At 50.3% G+C, this 23,318-nt stretch overlaps 1 protein-coding gene across 5 annotated transcripts in view; it reads right to left on the bottom strand.

Moving 5' to 3' along the window:
• The window catches only part of Ack-like (activated Cdc42 kinase-like), a 218,140-nt gene that overhangs the window by 131,407 nt on the left and 63,415 nt on the right, over window positions 1-23,318 (bottom strand). For 3 of the 5 annotated variants that reach the window (XR_012826587.1, XM_075684158.1, XM_075684157.1), the window contains exon 2: window positions 4,695-4,986. The exons of 1 other annotated variant lie outside the window; for it this stretch is intronic. Coding sequence is in view for 3 of the 4 variants with exons in the window: in XM_075684157.1 (XP_075540272.1) it covers window positions 4,695-4,986 (292 nt within the window). In the remaining variant the exon portion in view is untranslated. Of the gene's footprint in view, window positions 1-4,694; window positions 4,987-17,752; window positions 17,854-23,318 lie in introns of those variants that run through there. One more of the 5 variants, XM_075684159.1, reaches the window with a different exon arrangement.

Consider the following 23,318-nt stretch of genomic DNA (forward strand, 5'->3'; position numbering starts at 1 on the left):
TTTAAGTTGGCTAGCCAACACAACGCGTGATGGTCACTGACGACTTTGAGTGGCCTCCCATAGAGGAAAGGGCGGAATTTAGCTGTAGCCCAAATGATGGCGAGGCATTCCTTTTCAGTCGTAGAATAATTGCTTTCCGCTTTTGACAGCGACCGGCTAGCATACGATATCACCCGTTCAAGTCCTTCTTTCCTCTGGACTAGGACGGCACCGAGACTGGCGTCAGTGTAGATTTCGGTATCGGTGTCCTCGTCGAAGTGTGCAAGAACCGGCGGCGACTGCATGCATCGTTTGAGTTCTTGAAATGCCTTGGCCTGCGGCGTTTCCCACTTGAACTCGACATCACATTTGGTTAGATGTGTTAGCGGCTCCGCGATGCGTGAAAATTCTTTGACAAAGCGCCTATAGTAGGCACACATGCCAAGGAATCTGCGCACTGCCTTCTTGTCGGTTGTCTGCGGGAATTTTGCGATGGCAGCTGTCTTCTGTGGGTCGGGGCGTACTCCTGATTTGCTGATGACGTGGCCTAGGAACAAAAGCTCATCGTAAGCGAAACGGCCCTTTTCCGGCTTCAGAGTATTCCACAACATGGAATACCAACTAGCCCGTACTGAAACCTTGCTTCAGAGTGAGCCCTGATGATTTGATGGCTTCTAACACTGTCGCAAGCCGCCTAAGCTGATCGTCGAAATTTCCGGCGAAGACAACGACGTCATCCAGGTAAACAAGGCACGTCTTCCACTTCAGTCCGGCTAACACCGTGTCCATGACGCGCTGAAACGTTGCAGGCGCCGAGCATAGTCCGAATGGCATGACCTTGAACTCGTAGAGGCCGTCTGGCGTGATGAAGGCAGTCTTTTCGCGATCTCCCTCGTCGACTTCTATTTGCCAGTAGCCAGACTTGAGGCCCATCGACGAGAAGTATTTAGCATTGCAGAGCCGATCCAATGCGTCGTCTATCCGTGGAAGGGGGTACACATCCTTCTTCGTGATCTTGTTCAGTCGACAATAATCGACGCAGAAGCGTGGGGTTCCGTCCTTTTTCTTTACCAGGACTACAGGAGAGGCCCACGGGCTTTTCGACGGCTGGATGATGTCGTCGCGCAGCATTTCGTCGACTTGTTGCCTAATAGCTTCACGTTCTCGCGTCGAAACTCGGTAAGGGCTCTGGCGGAGTGGTCGAGCGCTTTCTTCGTTTATTATGCGATGCTTTGGAACTGGTGTTTGTCGAATCCTCGATGACGTCGAAAAGCAGTCTTTGTATCGTCTGAGAAGACTTCTGATCTGTTGCTGCTTACTCACAGGAAGACTTGGATTCACGTCGAAGTCAGGTTCGGGGATAATGCTCATCGGGGTAGATGCGGCTGAATCCGAGAGGACAAAGGCATTGCTGGTTTCCACAATTTCCTCGATATATGCGATTGCCGTGCCCTTGTTGATGTGCTTGAACTCTTGGCTGAAGTTGGTTAGCATAACTTCCGCTTGCCCTCCGTGGAGTCGAGCGATCCCTCTTGCGACGCAAATTTCACGGTCGAGCAGTAGATGTTGGTCGCCCTCGATGACGCCTTCTACGTCAGCGGGTGTTTCAGTGCCGACGGAAATAATAATGCTGGAGCGCGGCGGGATGCTCACTTGATCTTCGAGCACACGCAAGGCGTGGTGACTACGACAGCTCTCCGGCGGTATCGCTTGATCTTGCGACAGCGTTATCGATATCGACTTCAGGTCGATGACTGCGCCATGAATTGATTCAGGAAGTCCAAACCGAGAATGACGTCTCTGAACGCTGTTGGAGGATAACGAAGGTGGCAGGGTAAGTCCGGTCATGAACGGTAATTCTTGCCGTGCAGATCCCAGTCGGCGTAATCAGGTGTCCACCAGCGGTCCGAATTTGAGGGCCTTCCCATGCAGTCTTAACTTTCCTCAACTGCGCGGTGATGGGTCCACTCATGACGGAGTAATCGGCTCCTGTGTCTACTAAGGCGGTGACTGCGTGGCCGTCGAGAAGCACGTCGAGGTCGGTGGTTCTTTGACTTGCGTTACAGTTGGGTCTTGGCGTCGGATCACGGCTGCGTCGTGTTGAACTGAAGTTGGAACGTCACGTCGTCAAGTCGTCTTTCGTCGGTGTAGTCTTGGCTTCCAGATTTCGTCGGGACGGCGGCGTGTCGTTATGTCGTCGAGGTAGTTTCTTCGGTGTCTTCGTCGGCGGCGGATGATCTTCGTCAGTTCGACGAACAGCAAACGCACCTCGATCGGTTGCTGCTTTTAGTTTTCCGGATATGGGCTCGCTGACCGGCCCCGGGCTAGTCGGCGCTGCGGCGAGAGGTAGCGGCCTAGTGATGGCGAACGCGACGGTCGTCGAGAGCTCCACTGAGTAGCGGCGAGGTAGTCGACGATATCGCGAGGGCGTTCACCTTGCTGCGGGCGCGGAGCGTTCACGGCGAAATCTCGCAGTCCCATCTCCCGGTATGGACATCGTCCGTAGACGTGACCCGCTTCTCCGCAGTGGTAGCAGAGCGGGCGGTGGTCAGGAGCGCGCCAAATGTCCGTCTTCCTCGCGTAGGTGCGCTGGGCGACGGGTGGTCGTGCTGGCGGCGGACGACGGAACTGCGGCATGACAGGGCCATGGCGCGGTCGCGGAGGGGGACCTTGACGGCGTGCGACGGCGGCGTAGGTCATCGATTGCGGCTCAGGCTGCGGCGATTAAGGGGCTACTCCAAGTTGTTGTTGGAGCTCCTCACGCACGGCGTCGGCAATCGAAGCCACTTGAGGCTGTGATGATGGGAACAGCTTTTGTAGCTCCTCCCGCACGACAGCTCGGATAGTCTCGCGTAGGTCGTCGGTAGCCAGTGACTGAACTCCGGCGTAGTTTGTCGAGTTCGTGCGGCGGTCGAATTGCCGGTTTCGCATCTCGAGTGTCTTCTCGATGCTGGTGGCCTCGCGAAGAAACTCGTCGACGGTCTTCGGTGTCCTTCGTACCATTCCGGCAAAAAGTTCCTCCTTCACACCACGCATCAGCAGGCGGACTTTCTTCTCCTCGGACATTTCTGGGTCGGCGTGGCGGAAGAGACGGCTCATTTCCTCCGTAAAGATCGCGGTTGTCTCATTAGGTAGCTGCACCCGAGTTTCTAATAGCTCTTGGGCTCGTTCTCGGCGCGCGACGCTTCCGAAAGTCTGCAGGAAGCCGCTACGGAAAAGTTCCCAGGTCGTTAAGGTGGCTTCTCGGTTCTCGAACCACGTCCTGGCCGCGTCTTCCAATGCGAAGAAGACATATCGCAGTTTGTCATCGCTGTTCCAGTTCTTAAACGTAGCGACTCTCTCGTACGTCTCAAGCCAGCTTTCCGGGTACTCGAAAGTTGAACCGCGGAACGTCGGAGGCTCCCTGGGCTGCTGCAGCACGACGGGGGACGCTGGGGCTGCCATTGGGGTGGACTTAGTGGCCATTTTCCTAGTCGTCTCAGGCAAAAGTCCGTGCTCCGGGGGCAGTCCTTGCAGCCTGCGGCTACCTCGCTGGTTCTTGGCGACGTTGGTGTCTTCCGCGTGAGGGCTTGGGTCACGGCTTTGTGGGGGCGTCCGGTACATGAACGCAAAGCACCTCCACCAGATGTCACGTGGTCATGACGTAAAAGAACAGAGTATCTGTACTGTGAGAGGCAAAACTAGCTTTTATTGGGCGAACCTGTGCCCACAAAACAGGCTACACTTACAGCACAACGAGAACGGCTAACACAGTCGGCGATCGTCGAAAATCTGATCAGCGGGGCAAGTGCGTCGGCTTTTATAGAGCAGTCGTCGAATGTTCCAGACTAATCGTTCGGACCCGCGTGCCTTCCACAAAATTCTACACCATTTGCGTCACGCGATGAAATCAGATAACACAAGGTTCGGCGACAACAGAAAGCCGGGTAGAAGCATCGATAACTTTCCAGAAACTTCGGATACATGCAGGCGTGCCCCGCGCTATGCGATTACATTTGTCAGGCGGCGAAACGTGGTCGCCCGATAAAGATAAGTACACGTGTCAATATTATCAAACCTTGGTCCATGATAGTCGGGACACCCTGTATAAGAAAACAAAGCGCTGCATGCATTAGCGGACGTCTGTCTGCGGCGGCGGCTGCTGTGAATCGCGCCCCACCCACGCGCAGCCTCTCGTGATCTTCTTAGCGAGGCAGTCGCGGCACACTTCGCTGCGTTTGCACCGTGCCGCACGGGACAGATTGCCCGCGTCATGGAGCCAATATATCGCGAGATGAAAACACGTAAGGCTCAAATTTCGCGTTAGGGAGTACGTAATCCTAGGTGAATTTTTTTAGAGTGCACACACCCACGGGAACTAAGCAAATTTTTTGCATTTACTTCGGGATCGGTCTGCATTTTTACAGACAGCACGTGCCCACGTGCTTTAGACTGTACTACCTTCGGCATGGGCCCATTTTTCAGACACCACTACTTTAGGATCAGCCCACGAAAGAGGCTAGAAGCACACATACCCGACACGTAAAAGCGGGATAACTCTCGAAGGATGACACTGTCTTCAAATAAATAACATTTTGCCCACAACCGAAATAACTATAGACGTCCCCGCTGCCATGGCTTACAATTCCAGGCTCTAAGGAATAAGCAGCTGTTCGCATGAACATATACGACGCCCCACTCGACAGTTCTATAGTTAAGTGCCGAGCAAAGCTCACCTGCTTGATTTTTCGCAGGTAGGTCTGGGGGAAATACTTGTGGAAGTACTTTCGCAGGCGCCTCTGCTCGGGCCGACTCATTCCCAGGTGCGAAAGGTCGTCCTCCTCGACATACTTGAGTTGTCCCACCGAGGACACCTTGAGGTCGTTGCGTAGCGCGTCGTAGTACGAGGAGAGCTCAGCCTCGAGCAGGAATTCGTACAGGCTGGGACCGCCCGCTGGGCCCCCCGACGACGAGCAGGAGGAGCCCAGGCTGAAGGTGGACGCCGCCGACGGGAACGGCATGCCGCCCCTGGTGTAGAAATAAAGGGGCACGGCAGTGAAGAGCGACACCCACGAATTTGTGCAAAGGTGGACTTCACTAGCTCCCGAGACCAAAATACAGCTATGGGACATAATCGCCATTCAAGCAGGTTTTTACTGTCTACTGGTACGTTAAGAACCTGGAAATACATTTTTTCTTAAGTTTAATTGCCACGGTTAGATGCCAAAAGCCTCATCTCCAAGTACGTGGAAGAAGTAACCATCTCCTCAAGTTTGCTATGGTAAAATTTGTATTTCATTGCCTAAACGCAGAGACGAAGATGGAACTGCGTGTAGTACATTGCCGTGCTGCTGCTACATCCTGCATTTTCACGCACGCACGCACGCACGCACACACGCACGCGCGCACACACACACACACACACACACACACACACACACACACACACACACACACACACACACACACACACACACACACACACACACACACACACACACACACACAAATCGAAACACACTTTAAGGAGTTGCTTTTCGCCGTTTGCAACAATACATAGATCTAGACCAATTTAGTGTCAGATTTCTCGAAAGCGGATGGTAAGAATGTGTAAACCACTTCTGTACAGTTCCCCATTCGCCGGACTTCATATCCAGAATGAATATTTTGAGTTATCGCTCCCGAGTGAATTCTGAAGAAATAAATTGTAAAATGGCCCAAGGAGGCTATAGGAGCATCGAGAGCATTTTCACACGCTTCCCGTATATGTTCCCACTTTCAGTATCATAGAATATAACAATCTGATACTAACATTCATCTCGAAAAGCCGAAGTGTAAGCCATATTCATTATGTTGTGATGACTAGGTGCGATGCTGCTGCTAATAATACCAAACAAACGCATGGCCAGAAATGTGTTTAGACGCCTAGCGCCCTCTTCGGTGGTACCCGCACGGCCCTGCGTAATTGAATGGGCACGGAAAGTATAAAATCAAACCTCAAAGAGAAAAGAAGAAAGCCAGTTATCAATTAGAATATGATTGACTATAACTGAATATAATTGAATGTAACTGACCCTTGCAACGTTTAACGCCCCAACCCTCTCGAGTGAAGTTAGCATAGCAGGGCTCTTTGAGGAACTGTCAGGCAATGTTTGGGATATCATTGGCCTTAGTGAGGTTAGAAGAACTGGTGAGGCTTATACAGTACTGGCAAATGGCCACACCCTCTGCTATAGATGACTACCAGTTCAGAGTAGGATTCCTAATCGATAAGGACATAGGGGGCAACATTGACAAATTCTACAGTATTAATGAGAGGGTAGCAGTAATCGTAATCAAACTTAATAAAAGCTATAAGTTAAAGGTAGTACAAGCCTACGCTCCAACATCCAGTCATGATGATGAGGAAAAGGATCAGTTTTATGAAGATGTTGAATTAGCGTGGAGAAAAGTGCAAACTCAGTATACTGTAGCCATGGGCGACTTCAATGCAAAAGTGAGGAAAAAGCAGGCTGGTGAACAAGCAATTGGCAACTACGGCATGGACTCTAGGAACGCTCGAGGAGAGATGTTGGTAGAATTCGCGGAAAGGAATAAGCTGCGAATAATGAACACCTCCTTCGGGAAGCGTTGGAACAAAAAGTGGACCTGCAAAAGCCCTAATGGTGAAACAAGAAATGAAATTGATTTCATACTTTCTGCGGATCCCAGCATAGTGCAGGATATAGAAGTGTTAGGTAGGGTAAAGTGCAGTGATCATAGATTAATGAGGGCTAGGATGCACATATATTTGAAGAAAGAAAGGATAAATTGGTCAAGAAGAAATAGGCCAACCAAGACGCAGGAAGGGTAAAAGCAGACCAATTTAGGTTGGCACTTTCAAACAAATTTGCAGCCTTAGAACAGGGAGATGAAGATGACATAGAGGCAATGAGTGAAACCATAACTAGGCTGGCTTCAGAAGCAGCAATTGAAGTGGGAGGTAAGGCCCCAAGGTAACCAGTAGGTAAGCTCTCCCAAGTATAAAGGACCTAATCAGAATCGACAAAGAATGAAAGTGTCGAACTCAAGATATCAGATAGAATTCGCGAACTGTCAAAACTAATCAACAAGGAGAAAATAAGTGATATTCGAAAGTATATATATATATATATATATATATATACACGATGGCGAATCAGAAAGTCTTTGCCCCTATTTCTTTTTAGACAAATTAAGACTTTAAATGCGAAGTCAACACATCCATTCCCAGCGGTGTACCTTTCTTGTCCAGCCCGGCCTTATCTGCCGCAGCTCCGCGACACGGCGCTGCTGTCAGTTGTTGAAGATGGCGGTTGTGCATTACACGTCCACGGCATACGAGCAACGAAGTGTGGCAAGCAGAACTGCCCACAAGCTCTGACCATTTCTATGGGAGAGTCTGGACCACCCACCATACAATCCGGACCTCGCCACTATTGATTTCCCCGTTTACGGTCCGCTGAAGAAGTTCCTTGCCGGACAGCGATTCACGTGCAACAGTGATGTCTGAACCAGTGTGGGAACTATATGGACAAATAGTGCAAGGTGCTTAGAATAATACGTATATTTGTAATTACCCGCATGTACCTTATTTTGGCTAATAAAAATAGGGGCAAGGACTTTCTGATTTGCCCTCACACAGCCCGTTTTTTGTAGGCGCCGCCATATTGTGAACGCAGTGGCGCCGCCTATGAGCAGCGCCATACTGGCTTGGGTGAAAGCGGTCTTTTGTATGGCAGGTATACGCTCGGCGGTAGGTTCTGGCGTTTGTTTTCGCGGTCGTGCGGTCTGTTTAGTATGACGTGCGTCGCCTACGTGGTAAACGGTTCTGTGAGACGTGCTGAAGTGGTTTAAGGCGTCATGGCCGGAATTTCTGCTGGCGTTGAGGTGGACGGAACACGCAGCGCGATGTGTACGCGCATATTTGAGCCCACAATCAGCCTCAGATATCAATTGTGTATTTATGACTGTTCCAATCACTGATGTCACCTTATTGCAGTATTATCCTCTATTTCTAAGCTGCGGTTTAGGAGCCATGAAACATACGCGACGATTGTAACAGCGTGCGTACCGTTCTGCTACGATAGGACCTGTGATGTTATAGTTTGACAAGCGTTCGAACTGTTCGCTGCAGGTTACATTGCGTGACTACATGGTTCGATGGATGAGGTTTCCGCCCCTTATAAAATAGTTTTGGCAAGTAATAACAGCATACCTTACAGTCTGAATTAAGCTTATCCAGCAAAGGGACTGTTTACGAACTGCGCGAGCATCCTAAACAGTGGTAGGTGCTGGATTACAGATATATTTGTTCTATATGCCGCATGGTCCAAGCATACGGCATCAGCGGTTATATATTTATAAACGTTGTGCGGCGTGACTATGCGAGGTCGTATTGCGGCATTAGCCAGTTTTCTCTTGCTTTTTCGAGAAAGAGGAAGATAACCGAATTTTTTTTCGGTTATCATTTTTTCATCAAACATAATGAAACTTATTGAAAGAGTGCTTCCCGGACATATAATAGAGTTTATTGACGAAAATCAATTGTTGAATCCTTGTCGAATTGGGTTTAGAAGTGACTATTAAATATAGCACGCGCATGTATACCTTGACAGTCGCATTAACATCGCCAGACAGAAAAAACAATATGCGGCTTTAGTTAGCTTAGATATATGTAAAGCCTATGACAGCACTGAACATACAATTTTAACAAATAGGTTACAGGGCCAATGCTTTACAGCCTATATTGTAGCATGGGTACATTTAAAAGAAAGGGAATTGTATTGTTTTCGAAGCGGCTATTCTTCTGTAAACCCAAGCAAACAAGAGGTGTGCCTCAGGGATCGCTACTTTCACCAGTATTATTTAATATTTTAATGAGCAGGGAATCCCCGTTTACCGAGGTGTCAGTACCTACGTTTACGCTGATGACATATTGCCTTTTTTGGTATGGCTAGTGACATATACTCTACGAAATTTTGCAGTCCCATCTAAGGGAACTGGAAGGCTGGCTGGATAGCTTACACTTAAGTCTGAATGCTGATAAGTGTGCTATCCTTGTTTTTTCCGTTAAAGACCCAGTATACATATCGCTTAAATATCATATCGAAGATATCCCACAAGTAGAGTCGCTCAAGTACCTTGGAGTTATCTATAACGGAAATCTTAACTAGCGGCCACATATTGAATATATTGCGACAATAGGAGCTCGTACAATGGGCATTTTGCGCAAGTTGAGCAATCGAAGAACAGGAATGCGAAGAAAATCCCTCTTGATGGTATATAAAATGTACGCTCGTTCGGTTTTAGAATTAGGCTGTGTTTTATTCTCAGGTGTTCCATCATACAAGCTTCGGCCGCTAGTTTTATTAGAACGAGAGGCGCTATACGTCTGTTCTTAGGCCTTCCAACATACGCTGCAAATGCTATATTACACCTGGAAGCAAGAATCCCGTCCATTTTATGCCGATTTCACCTTCTGGCCGTTCAGACTTTCTTACGACTACATGAATCACCATTAAGCCGTCCTCAAATAATTTTCATCTCCAATCCAGAATTATTTTTCCCGTTCATTGGCGGTATCATACACCACATATTAGATTTGTGCAAACATTACTTGAACTTCTAAATGTGCAAATTCGCGATGTGCTTCCTAATATTACGCATTCAAATGACCTGGAGATCAGGTTCGATAACTTTTTCTCAAACCACGCGAAGCTACTACCTTACGGTGATGTTACAAGACCACCTATGCATAGGGCCAAACATTATCATATGCAGCAGATGCACCACAGCGCGAGGAAAAGACTGGCAGTGGAATATTTTGTCCTGCACTCGACTGGTCTTTTTCTTTAAGATTGCCCGATTTCGTGCCTACATTTCTGGCCGAGTTTGTAGCAGTAATACTAGCTTTACGTAAATTAGACCAAATGACTACAACAGCTGTTATTCTTACTGACTCCCTTTCTGTATGCTCTTCCCTTACCGCTACTAATGATTCACCCTTGCTAAAACTCTCACTTGCTAGTTCCTGCCCATGTGCAATGTGTTCATTTGATTTGGGTAACTGATCATAAAGGTTTGTTCTTTAATGAAACTGCCGATTCACTGGCGAAGACATCACTTTCCGGCCCTGTTCTTCCTATTCTATCAGTGACAGCAGAGATCACGGCGGCTAGATTTCGGATGCGATCAAATAGAAAAGCCTTATCGAACCCAGTTCTGACTGCTTCTTCATATTATAAGCTTACCTGGCATTCCCCTGGCGTGGCGAATCCTGTAACACAAAGATGCTCTCTCTGACCAACTTACGTTGCCCGCATTCCCTCCCTGAAATTCTTCTTCGCCGGGTTTGGTTCCCTCCGCCCCTCTGCTCGTTTTGTAATGAGGAGGCGACGATACATCACTTTCTCCTATCTTGTCGCCGCTTTACTGCGGCAAAAAAAAAAAGATTGTTTGAAATACCTTTTCGAAGACTTGGCCTGGTCTTAACAGAACCTCCTATTCTTTCGTTCGGTGCGTCAACTTTGGGACTCAGCCACAGGGATTGTTGCTTCGCGGTCCAAACATTTCTTACAGAATCCAAAGGAATGTCCTGCTAAAATTCTATATTTTTAGTGTACTTTTAAATTAATTATTACTCATTTGATATGAATTTCCTGATTTTATTTTAACAGATAATTCTACGCTATTCAAGTCTCATTCCATAGATATTCGGAAACTTATGCTCCATATTAATTTGGAATAATCCAACCATTTCTTGGCCAATCCCCCATCGTGGGTAGGAGCCACACACGTGGTCGACAACAACATTAACTTCGGCTGGAGCTCAGGAACATCGGTTACGCCTCAATAAACCCTCTCTACACAGAGAGTAGGGCGAAACAGAGTGGTGGAGGTGCGGGGTCCAAGACGTCGCCGTACTACGGAGTCGCAACCGCTTGAACTTCGCCGGAGCCGCCATCTAGCCGGTCTCTCGCCGACGACAGTCATCATGCCACAGAGCAGAGGACCAGACCCGGAACCAGTTGCAACCGCGCAAAGGTCGACGCCAGCTGCTGCCGCACACGATTACATGGAACCACACTCGTTCGCGGGAACAGCGGGAGAAGACATGGGCGAGTGGCTTACGCAGTACACAATCGGGTGAGCCGATATAACCACTGGAACTCGGCCACGAAGCTTGACAACGTCGTCTTATTTTTGAGGGAAACCGCGTTGATGTGGTTCGAGAATCACGGAGAGCCCTTAGCAACATGGGAACTCTTTGTTGAAGAAATAGGAAAATGTTTTGGCGACTCTGATGCCAAAAAGAAACGTGCGGAGAGAAAACTTGCCCAAAGAGCTCAAACTCCGACAGAGACATGCACTACTTATATAGAAGTACTCAAGTTGTGCAAGATCATAAACCCGCGGATGTCTGAGGAAGACCGAGTCGGACGTCTTCTGAAAGGCGTCGCAGAAGACGTCTACAGTTTTCTAACAGGTAAAGAATAGCTCACGTCCGTCTAAGATGTCCTGCGTCACTGCCGTACATTTGAGACGTTGAATAAACGTCGTATTGCGCCCAAATATGGAGGACTGGCAAACGTGACAAGTGTCGCCAGTGTCGATACGAGTCCGTCCGATAGACCCTGCCTCTACTACTCGGGAAATAGTGCGCGAAGAACTACGGCGACACAATGACCTAGTGTGCAACAGTTCAACCGCCGGCTACGCACCCAGTGTAACGCTCAGCGCCCGCCGCACCATGCGCTACTTTGCCACCGTCTGTGTATGTCACGGACGTCGATGTGGCTGCAACGACGCGGCCACATCCGGAGACGTAACCGTCAGAACAGCGATCTTGGCAACGCTTTCACCCCAGCCGTGATGCACAGAGGCGAACGGCTCTGGTTCAGCGTACTGAGGTGCCGTACACAGTTCGAAGGCCTCTGCCGGCTGAGCGCTTTGAGCGGTATTCGGTCGAGCGTCCCTTGTGCTACAAGTGTGGAATCGAGGGTCACATCGCCAGGTACTGCAACGTGGCCCCACAACGCCCCTATCCGCCGAGGTACGACCGATCAACAATATCTGGCCACCAACGCGTTGACCGTGCGTACACATATCCACGCGGTATGTCCAACGAGACCCTGGGAACGCTGCGAAACCGTTGACCGGCCTCCGATCTTGACACCACCCTCGCGTAAGCCGGTCACCGTCTCCCCGGCGCCGCTACCCGTCGCCTTCTCCGGAAAACTAGTCAGCGTGGCCGTTGGAGATGAGGCCACTGGAGAGCCTTCGATCATGACAGAAATACGTCCACCAATCTGCATGTTTAAAAGTAAAGTTCGTGTACGTGTAGACGGCGTCTCAACAATGGCCTTAGTGGACACTTGAGCGACCGTTTCCGTAATGAATTACGCATTCAAACGCCTGCTAGGACAAAAAGTGCTGTTTTCATGGGACCGTGCCGATGTGTTTCGTGGAGTGAGTGAACTATTGCACCCTGTAGGGGTGTGCAGTGCGACAGTTAGCTTGGGCTGTGAAACGTTTAACGCGGAGTTCGTAGTTTTACCTCATGTTACGCATGACGTAATTCTGGGCCTCGATTTTCTGAAGCTGTGTACTGCCAGTGTCGATTGCCGAACGGGAGAAAGTACTGTAGATTCGAGCCTTCCGGCGTATTTGTGGAACAACCGCCGTAATACGAAAGTGCCCTTCGTGTGTCCGCAGATACCGCCGTACCACCACTGTATGCCAAATGTGTCCCAGTCGCCTGCTCTCCTGCAACCGACAGAACATTTGACGCTACCGTAGAGCCCGTTCACCTTAGTTGGATTAAGAATGTTCTAGTGCCCTATTGTACGCTGTCGGTTATCGACGGGCGTACTGTCTTATGGAAGATAAATTGCTCCAATGAACCCACAGTACTGTCGCAGGGTCTGAAACTTGCGGCTATTCGTGAACGTCAAGTATTGGCGCTCGCCATCCTTGCAGAAGCCCCCGATGCCAAGGATGAGTCGCATTTGGATGCATGTACCACGGACACTTCCATGATGGCTATGATAAAAAAACCACTAAGTACTAACCAACGTCAGGAACTGGCAAATATTCTAAGAAAACACTTCGCAGTGTTCGACTCTCGTGTACACCATCGCATAGACACGGGATCTCACCAGCCTCTGCGACAAAAGCCATACCGAGTGTCCCCTTCGGAGCGCAAGGTGATCAATGACCGTCCGTGACATGCTAACGAAAAACGTTATCTAAGAGTCGAGTAGTCCGTGGGCAGCGCCAGTAATTCTAGTCAAAAAGAAAGATGGCACATGGCGATTTTGCGTTGATTACCGCCGCCTCAACGCCGTTACCAAGAAAGACGTATACCCTTTGCCACGGATTGATGAAGCTATAGATTGCCTTTCTTCGGCCTCGTACTTTTCGAGTGCAGACTTGCGGTCCGGATACTGGCAGATTCCGATGCACAAGGCAGACAAGGAAAAAACGGCATTTGTTACACCAGATGGACTTTTCGAATTTAATGTGATGCCGTTCGGGCTGTGTAAGGAGCCTGCATCTTTTAAGCCCTTCATGGACAACATTCTGCATAGTTTGAAGCGGGAAGCCTGCATGCGTTATCTGGATGATGCCGTGGTTTTCGGACGCACATTTAGTGAACACAATGCTCGCCTCAGTTTTGTACTAGAGTGCCTAGGCAAAGCACGCTTGGTGCTAAACTCCAAGAAATGTCGCTTTGTAGAACGCCAAACACTAGTTCTAGGCCACCTAGTGGACAAAGAGGGCATAAGACCTGATCCAGCGAAAACGGCTGCGGTCGAAGCCTTTCAGCAACCTCGCTCAGTAAGAAGCTTCTTGGGCCTTTGCTCGTATACTTCCATCGGTTTCTTGCTCACATCGCGCATCTGCTGACGTGCCTGCTTCACAAAGGCGTTCACTTTGACTGGACCTCAGAATGTGCGTGTGCTTTTCGCGAACTGAAGTTCCGTTTGACGTCCTATCCAGTTGTGAAACACTTCGACCCCTTGGCTCCCACAGAACTGCACACGGATGCTAGCGGTATTAGTGTCGGCGGTGTTCTTATTCAACGCTTCGACACCAAAGAACACGTCGTAGCGTACGCGAATCACTCTCTACGGAAGCCGGAGCGCAACTACACCGTCACAGAACAGGCATGTCTCGCGGTGATTTTCGCAGTGCAGCGCTTTCAGTCATACCTGTACGGACGCCCTTTCACCATCGTCACAGACCATCACTCTTTGTGCTGGCTAGTCAATCTGCCTGATCCATCTGGTAGGCTCGCGCGTTGGACGCTCCGTATACAGGAGTACGACTTCACCGTTTCCTATAAAAGCGGTCGACGGCACGCCGACTGCCAGTCGCGGATACGGCTTCCCACGACGGACTGTCACGCGGACAACTTTGACCACTACATCGTAGCCTTGGAGAGTCCGCATTTCCTAATTTCAATACTGTTACGGTGATGGGAAAGAAGAAGGTGACATGAACTAGAGGAAGACGAAGACTGGCCATTGCCTGAACGCCATATACACCAGTTGTAAATATACATTATTTTAGACTCGTGGGCCTGCTTTCTTCCTGCAACATTTTGGTGAAAGGTGCGGGGTACAATCACGAAACTTCGCAGCGGGCGTCATCTACCTGCCGCCACAATGGCAAATCAACCGACACAAGCGACAACGCCTCAGCAGTCCGTGCAAACGGTCATGCTCACTCATCCGTGGGACCCGGGGACATCTTATGCCACGAACAACGCGGACGTCGAGGACTGGCTTACGATGTACGAGTGTGCGACATCAACAGGTGGGATCCAACAATGATGCTAGCAAACCTGATATTTTATCTGAGAGGAACTGCGAAGCAATACGATACACATGAAGCTGACCTAATGAACTGGGATGTCTGCAAATACAAAATGCGAGACCTGTTTGGCAGAGGCGTCGGTCGTCAGCTGGCAGTAAAAAAAGAACTTGCGTGCCGCGCTCAGACGTACACAGCATCCCATGTCGTGTACATACAGGATGTGCCGGCCCTCTGTCGCAAGGCTGATAACTACATGACCGAGGCAGACAAGATTGGTCACATACTAAAATGTATTGCAGACGATGCCTTCAATCTCCTGATGTGTAAGGATTGTACCTCTGTGGGTGCAATTATAAAGGAGTGCCGGCGCTTCAAACAAGCGAAGGGCCACCGCGTCGTTTAAACTTTCGACAGATTGCCCAATACCACCGCGACATCTTCTTGCGAAGACCCGCCGCGGTTCGTTCAGCCGACATGACCGGAAGATATAACGCGAATCGTTCGCCGTGAGCTTCAGGCCATGGCCCGGCGGCGACAGTTCGTTCCAACGGTCGGGAAAGCGTGCCCGCTATCTCCCTTATACAAGCGGCCGTTCGGGAGGAAATGGCAAGTTTGGACATTCCATCTCTCTTCTCGGTCCGCCATACAAACACCTACCAGATTTCTCCAGCCGCCAGACGCAAAGCTTTCCGCCACCCCGTCGCAACCCAGCTGACTGGCGCACAGCAGATGACAGACCCATCAGTTTTAATTGTTCCGGTATTGGACACATCACCCGTCATTGCCGCAACCATTGGTCGTCGCCTCCTCGGTGGTCGTCTCCGAGTCACTACCGCCAAGTGCCAGACAATCGTCTTTCTCGCCCTATACGCCGACTAGGAACATCAACGCCGGCAGTGCTCCACCAAGATCCAGCCGCTCCCCGTCTCCGCAAGGTCGTAGGTCCCGTTCGCCTCTCGTTCACCGCTCTTTGTCCCCGTCTGCAACCGGTCGCTTCACTTCAGGAAACTAGGCGGTGCAGCTCCCGGAGGTGAAGCTGCAACTCTGAATCGGCCCACAAATCTTCTGTTGACCATGCATACACGTGGAAACCTACTGGACATTGAAGTTGATGGCGTTCCTGTTATATCGCTCGTTGACACAGGAGCGCAGCTTTCAGTTATGAGCGCAGCTCTCCGCCGAAGGCTCAAAAAGATTCTGACGCCCGCCGTACCGTGCACTGTGCGAGTCGCCGATGGGAGTACTTCACCTGTTCTCGGAATGTGCACAGCACGTGTGACCATTGGAGGCCATTATACCGCTCTTCGTCACCTCCTGTTTTCTTATCGGGATATCGTTGATTTGGACGACCGTCCACTGGGCCAGACATATGTCACGCATCGCATCAACACCGGTGACGCCAACCCCATTCATAGGCGGCCATATTGTGTCTCCGCAACAGAAAGGGCTATCATACAGAAAGAGGTAGACAGGATGATGGAAAGGACATCAGTGAACCTTCCAGTAGCCCGTCGGCATCACCGGTTGTCTTAGTAAGAAAAAAGACAACTTGTGACGCTTGTGCGTTGACTACCGTCACCTCAACCGGATAACGAAGAAGGATGTTTATCCCCTGCCTCGCATTGATGACGCTCTTGACTGCCTTCACGGATCCCAATACTTTTCATCAATTGACCTCAGCTCCGGCTATTGGCAGATTAGCGTCGATGAGATGGACCGCGAGAAAACCGCTTTCGTGACACCGGACGGTCTGCACCAATTTAAAGTCGTGCCCTTTGGATTATGCAATGCGCCAGCTACATTCGATCGCATGATGGACTCTCGCTTGCGCGGCTTGAAGCGCGGCTTGAAGTGCTTGAGGGCGATGTTACGGCGAAGGGAAATAAGAAGGCGACATGAACTAGAGGAATACGAAGACTAGCCATTGCCTGAACACCATGTACACCAGTTATAAATATACACTATTTTGCACTCGTGGGCCTGCTACATGCCTCTGTTACCTCGATGATGTGATTGTGTTTTCGCCGAACTTTCGAGAGCCACCTACGGCGCCTCACGACCATACTTTCCGTGTTCCGCAGGACTGGCCTTCAGCTAAACTCCTCCAAGTGCCGCTTCGGTCATCGTGAAATTAACATGCTCGGCCATTTCGTAAACGCCGCCGGAATCCAGCCTGATCCACAGAAAGTTCACGCCGTGCGAAATTTTCCTGTACCTTGTTCAACAAATGATGTCCATAGTTTTCTGGGCTTATACTTTTATGTCCGGCGATTAGTGAAAAACTTTGCCGACATCGCTCACCCTCCCACTGACCTTCTTAAGAAAGATGTCTCTTTCTCTTGGGACCACTGCAAGAGCAAGCCTTCTGTACCCTGACTGAGCGGCTTACAACTTCCCCGATTCTGTCACACTTTGACCGTTCTGCGCCCACTGAAGTACGAACTGACGCGAGTGGTCATGGCATCGACGCTGTCCTCGCTCAGCTGTCCTAGCACGCAGTCAAGACCGTGTCATCCCTTACGCCAGCCGCCTTCTTTCCACGTCCGAGCGAAATTACCGCGTTACTGAGAGGGAATGTCTCGCGCTCGTATGGGCGGTCGCGAAATTTCGACCGTATCGGTCGGAGCTTCTGCGTCGTAACCGATCATCACGCCCTCTGTTGGATCTCATCTTTGAAGGACCCAATTGGACGACTTACACGTTGGGCATTGCGTCTACAAGAATATACATTTTCTATTATGCATAAGTCAGGGAGCCTGCATAAAGACGCTGACTGCCTATCCCGCAATCCCGTGGATCAACCGGACGATACCGATGCAGACTCGGACATCAGTATTCTGTCCCTCTCCAGCTTCCTCCATATTGGCGACGAGCAACGTCAAGATCCTGTTCTTCGAACGCTTGTGGAACGCCTAAGCTTCTCGCCCAATAACCCGTCCCTCCGGATGCTCACCTTGCGCGATGGAACTTTATACCGTGGTAGCGTTCGTCCTGATGGCCCAGAGCTCCTCCTAGTCGTTCCCAAGCACCTTCACCTGGCCGTGCTCCAGTAACTTCACGACGCTACTACTGCTGGACGTTTAGGCATCACTCGTACTTACGACCGCCTGTGGCGCCGCTTCTTCGGGCCCGGCATTTAACGCTGTGGGTGCCGTTATGTCGCTTCTTGAGACCTGTGTTAGCGCCGGAGGACGCCTGCTTTACCTCCTGCTGATTTGCTGCAACCAATTGATATCCCTGCAGAGCCCTTCTGTGTGGGCCTCGACCTCCTTGGCCCCTTTCCAATTTCCATTAAAGGAAACAAATGGATTGTTGTAGCAACAGATTATGCCACGAGATATGAAATCGCACGCGCGGTGCCAACCAGATGCGCTACAGATGTCGCCGACTTCTTACTATACGACGTCGTCCTGCACCACGGCGCCCCTCGCCAGTTACTCACGGATCGCGGCGGCTAAATCCTATCGAACGTCGTCGATGATCTGCTCCGTTCTTGTTCTACAGAACACCAGCTTGCTACCGCGCGCCACCCTCAAACGAACGGCCTCACCGAGCGACTCAAACGCATACTAAATGAAATGCTGGCCATGCACGTTGCCGACGATCACCGCGACTGGGAAGTCGCTTTACCATACATCACTTTCGCATTCAACTGGTCGCGTGACGACGCTGCCGGATTTTCCCCATTTTACCTTTTGTATGGCCGCGATCCCACCTTGCCCTTTGACACGTTGCTACCTTCTGCAGTACAATCACCCAGCACTGGTTACGCTCGCGATGCTATTGCCTTAGCCGCCCAGCTAGGCCCGAGAAGTCGCACGTCATCGCCTGACAGTCTCGCAAGCTTCTCAGAAGCGACGATACGACCTTCGGCACCGAGACCGCCATTTTTCACCTGGTTCTCTTGTCCTTCTCTGGACGCTTTCACGTCGCGTCAGCTTGTCGGAAAAACTACTTTCCCGTTATTCTGGTCCGTACCAGATCTTACGTCAACTGTCCGACGTGACATACCAGATCGCCCCAGTCGGTCAACCTTCAGTACCTCCCAACGTCGCCAGCGATGTTGTTCACGTCGCCAGGCTCAAGCCTATGTCCCCCAATAAGTGAGGCACCGGGACGGAGCTAACCCTGCCGGGAGGGTGATGTTACGGCGAAGGGAAAGAAGGCGACATGAACTAGAGGAAGACGACGACTGGCCATTGCCTGAACGCCATGTACATCAGTTATAAACATACACTATTTTACACTCGTGGGCCTGCTTTCTTCTTGCAACAATACCTTTAAGACTGATCAGCCAAACAAGGACACTTTCAAACAACTGCTTGCTGCCAAACAGAAATCAACAGCCAATCCTTTTTGCACGCGTGATGGGCTTCTATACAAGAACTATTCTACCATAGGCTCGCGATACCTCCTGGTGGTCCCAGAAGATGCATGACGAAACAACCTGCGGTCATTTGGGAGCAGCTAGAACGCCTTGCCGTATTCAAGAAAGATTTTACTGACCTAATATGCGTCAGACGACGTAACAGTACGTGTCTAGCTGCAAAGAATGTCAACGTTGCGAACGTCCCACAAGTACTCCTCCTGCTAGACTACACCCTGTGCCACCCCCAAGGACTACATTCGAGCAAGTCGGCATCGACCTTCTCGGCCCGTTTCCACGGTCCTCTAACGGAAATCTTTGGATCGTAGTGTGCACTGACCTCCTGACACGCTAATGTGAGACGGCTGCACCACTACGGAAACCGACGTATGCCTTTTCTTGCTACGTTTTACCATTCTCCGACACGGGCCTCCAAAAGTCGTTATCAGCGATCGTGGGCGACATATTACTGCGGATGTGGTTGAAGAGATGGTTCGTCGATGTTGTTCAAGTTTTCGACTTTCTACGCCGTACGATTCGCAAACCAACGGCCTTACGGAACACACCAACATAACTCTCATGAACATGTTGTCCATGTACGTCTCGACGGATCACAAGAACTGGGGCAGCGTTCTACCTTTCGTTACTTATGCACTTAACACCGACCAGCACGGAACTACCGGCTACAGCCCCTTCTTTCTCCTTTACGCTCGGCCGCCACGTTATACCCTTGATACGATCTTCCCACTTATAAACCACAATGATGCCTGCGTATCTGAGACCGTCTGTGGTGCAGAAGAAGCCCACCGCCTTGCTTATTTGCGCACTCTTACTTCACAAGATCGCTCGAAGGCACGCTACGACCGCCGACACCAACACGTCACATATGATCCAGGTGACTTAGTGTGGCTGTGGACGCCTACTAGAAAACTTGTGCGAAAAACTACCGGCGTACTATGTTGGACCTTACGTTGTGTTAGACCGTATAAGCGAATTGACGTACCGCATACCGCGCCTCCTTTCAGATGGTCGACGCTCTTCAAAGACTGAAGTGACTCATATTGCCCGCTTGAAGCCCTGCACCGCTCGAGATGCTGTTTGACTTGCACGGCGGGCTTCGTCTGTGCGGGGTGGATGTGTTACAAGCGTGAAAGTCTTGTATGATTTGGGTATGAGCCGCCAGTAGCAGTGGGACACGGGGTAAGATCGAGGGAAAAAGACGTTCACCTAGCGATAACGGAATCGTTTTAAATGAATCAGCTGATTCGCTCGCATTGTCATCGCTACATGGTCCGGTCTTAAATGTTCTTCCTGATTTCTCTTTTATTACAGGAGCCAGATTAAAACGCCTTTTATTATTAAATTGTAATGAATCGTCCCTACTTGATTTTCAACATGATTTGCAACATCTAAAATTTCAGTAGAACACGAGCAAATGTTTTTCACGCCAATGCGAGGTGACGTTAGCAAGTTTTCGCCGTCAAGTTCCCGGCCTAAATTTTCACCTTCATAGATCTGGTCTATCCATAACTAACCTGTGTTCTTTTTGTAATGAACCAGGAACTATTGACTATTTCTTCCTTTCTTGCCGCCGCTTCTCCTTTAGCAAAATGTTCCTCATTTTCAAACTACAAAATTGGGTTTAGCATTTACAACACCAAACATTTGGGCTTTTGGTGCCTGTCAACTAGGCACAAGCCATGGTTATATGATTAGCGCTCTGCACAAGTTCATTGAAGCATCCGGAAGGCTATGCTGCTAGGGTAACGACGGTGGGACATATCATTTTATTGTTATTCGTTTTCCTTAGCTTCTCAGCCCAATTTCTTTTTTTTATCTACAGGTGCTCACAAAATCGGCATTATCAGCTAATTGCCAAATTATTCGTTTTAAATGTTGCCTTTAACCCTTTTGGTATGTTCTTGGGTGTTTGCTTGTATACAGTGTGACCAATCTCCCTCGTGGGCGCGAGCCATGTTTTAAGGCGACAACAACCTCGGCTGGCGCTCAGGACCGTCGGTTGCGTCCCAGTAAATTAACCCTCGCTACACGGAGAGTAGCTGGCAACAATATCTGTAGCGTCACACCCACATGAGAAAATTGTTCATTTGAACTGTTAAACTATAAAGGGGAATGAAAGTAGACGAAAAAACAACTGACCGCCGGTGGGACACGAACCCACGTCTTCGCTTTACGCGTGCGATGCACTTACGCACTAAGCTACTACGGTGCCGTATTCCCATCTACTTCCGTTGGTATTTGTGGATGTGTACTAGACTCTAAGGGAATTAGAAAATGTGCAGGAGCAAGCTTGAATAAGCTAGCGCAAGATAGGGGTAATTGGAGATTACTAGGAGAAGCGTTCATCCTGCTGTGGACCTAAAAATGATGATTATGAAAGCGCGCCACCACTCTCGGCGGCGAATGCTCACGTGATGTCGTTCACGTTAATCAGGTGGTACACACGTGCACTTGGGGCCACTGGTCAATAAACCGTCATACGCGCTACGTTCGAAAAACCGGGCACCACGGTTCCCTATCCCGTGCGCGCGCATGCGCCTATTGGTGTGCGCACGCGTGCGAGCGAGCGAGTGCACGCGCGACTCTGCGAAGGCGAGCTCGCCGACACGCGCGCGTGGCGCTGCTCGCGCCGTCTTCCACGGCTGGCGTCGATCGCGGCAGAAAAGAAGCTCGTTAAAATAAGAGTTAGCCCACGACATTCGGTGGGAGTCGAGCCCTAGAGTTCATGTGGAAGTCGAACTCACGACTTTTGGTGTTAATGCGAAGTTAATTAAGGCACAGTTCATTATAGGTAGCGTCAATTAAGGCACTCGAACCCACGAACTTTCGCGGGTGAAAACAAGTGAAAAGAAGTAACAACGAGTTCGAATGAGAATGTCAAGCAACTTACGGAATGTCTCTCGAACCCGCAGGCTTTCGCCTTCCCCGTCTCTGGTGTATGCTAAAGTGCCTGAATTTTTAAGGCTTGCTGAAGCTCGACACTATGATTACCCAAGCAGCCTAAACTCTTCAAAAAAAATTTACACCCTTTGGGGCTTATCTTGTCCCACAAAAAATTCATCTGTCTTGCCTGCGTTTGCTTTCTTTAACGCTGCGAGCCCGGTACTTCCCAGTCACGAACGGTTTGCGCGTAATCAGTGTGACACAGAATTCTCGACAGTAAAGTAGCGAGCGCCGAGTTTTGAAGAAAGGAAACGCAGGCAAGGCAGATGATTATTGTTGTGGGACAAATATACACCCCAAAGGGTGCAACCGTTTTCTGCGTTCGCAGTTCGGAATAATAGACGGTTTTAGTTGGGCGTCCGCAGCAGCTCTGCGTACGCAACAAACCCGCGGAGGCGTCAGCGCGCATGTGCAGGAGCACGCACGGCGTCTTGCGTGCGCTGCGTATATAGCGTCCGCTGCGGGCTCAGCGGGCTTTGCGGGATGTTCTCGCGTCTCCGCGAGAGCGCATTTTTCGATATTTTCGACATCGCTCTTGCCGAAGATATGACTCCGGCTTGTGGCTCGACTTCGTGGCGGCTGATATTGGCTACACAGTTTCAGAAGGTGGCATATGGCGGTGCTGAGTAGCACACTACTGGTCGTTCCTGCGCGTGCAAATCAGCAATACCCTTCGCAGCTTTTGCGTCCGGCGAACTATTGCCGTATCGTGTGCGCGCGGTTCGCTACGCACGCACAACGTCACGCGCTGCGTACGTGGTTGGCTGCGGACGCCCAACTAAAACTGCCTGACGATGCTCCCTTTCAGGTGCAGCGGGAAGTGTTGTGGAAAGACCACGCACCGCTGTGCACTCGAAGTAGCACAGCACGAAGCCGCCCGCTCTCCGCCGCGCCATCGTATTTACGAAAGGAACAATGATGTCACGACGGGGACGACCATTGCCGAGAGCACAAAACACAAGAGGCGCCCACTTTCCAAAAAAAAAAAGGGGGGGGGGGAGGCACATTAACGCCGAGGACCCCCTCGCTTCGTCCAGCGACACAAGATCCGCTCGAACGGTGCAAGCAAAACCATTCAGCGGAACAAGGCCCACAGATTGTCGGGGACATCCCAAACAGAACGCGGCAAGTCGGCCGGAGAGCAGCACAAATGTGCACGAGCTCGGTCCGAGCGCAGGGCTATACACAC

Source organism: Dermacentor variabilis, chromosome 3 (genome assembly GCF_050947875.1).
Source record: "Dermacentor variabilis isolate Ectoservices chromosome 3, ASM5094787v1, whole genome shotgun sequence".
Lineage (NCBI taxonomy): Eukaryota > Metazoa > Arthropoda > Arachnida > Ixodida > Ixodidae > Dermacentor > Dermacentor variabilis.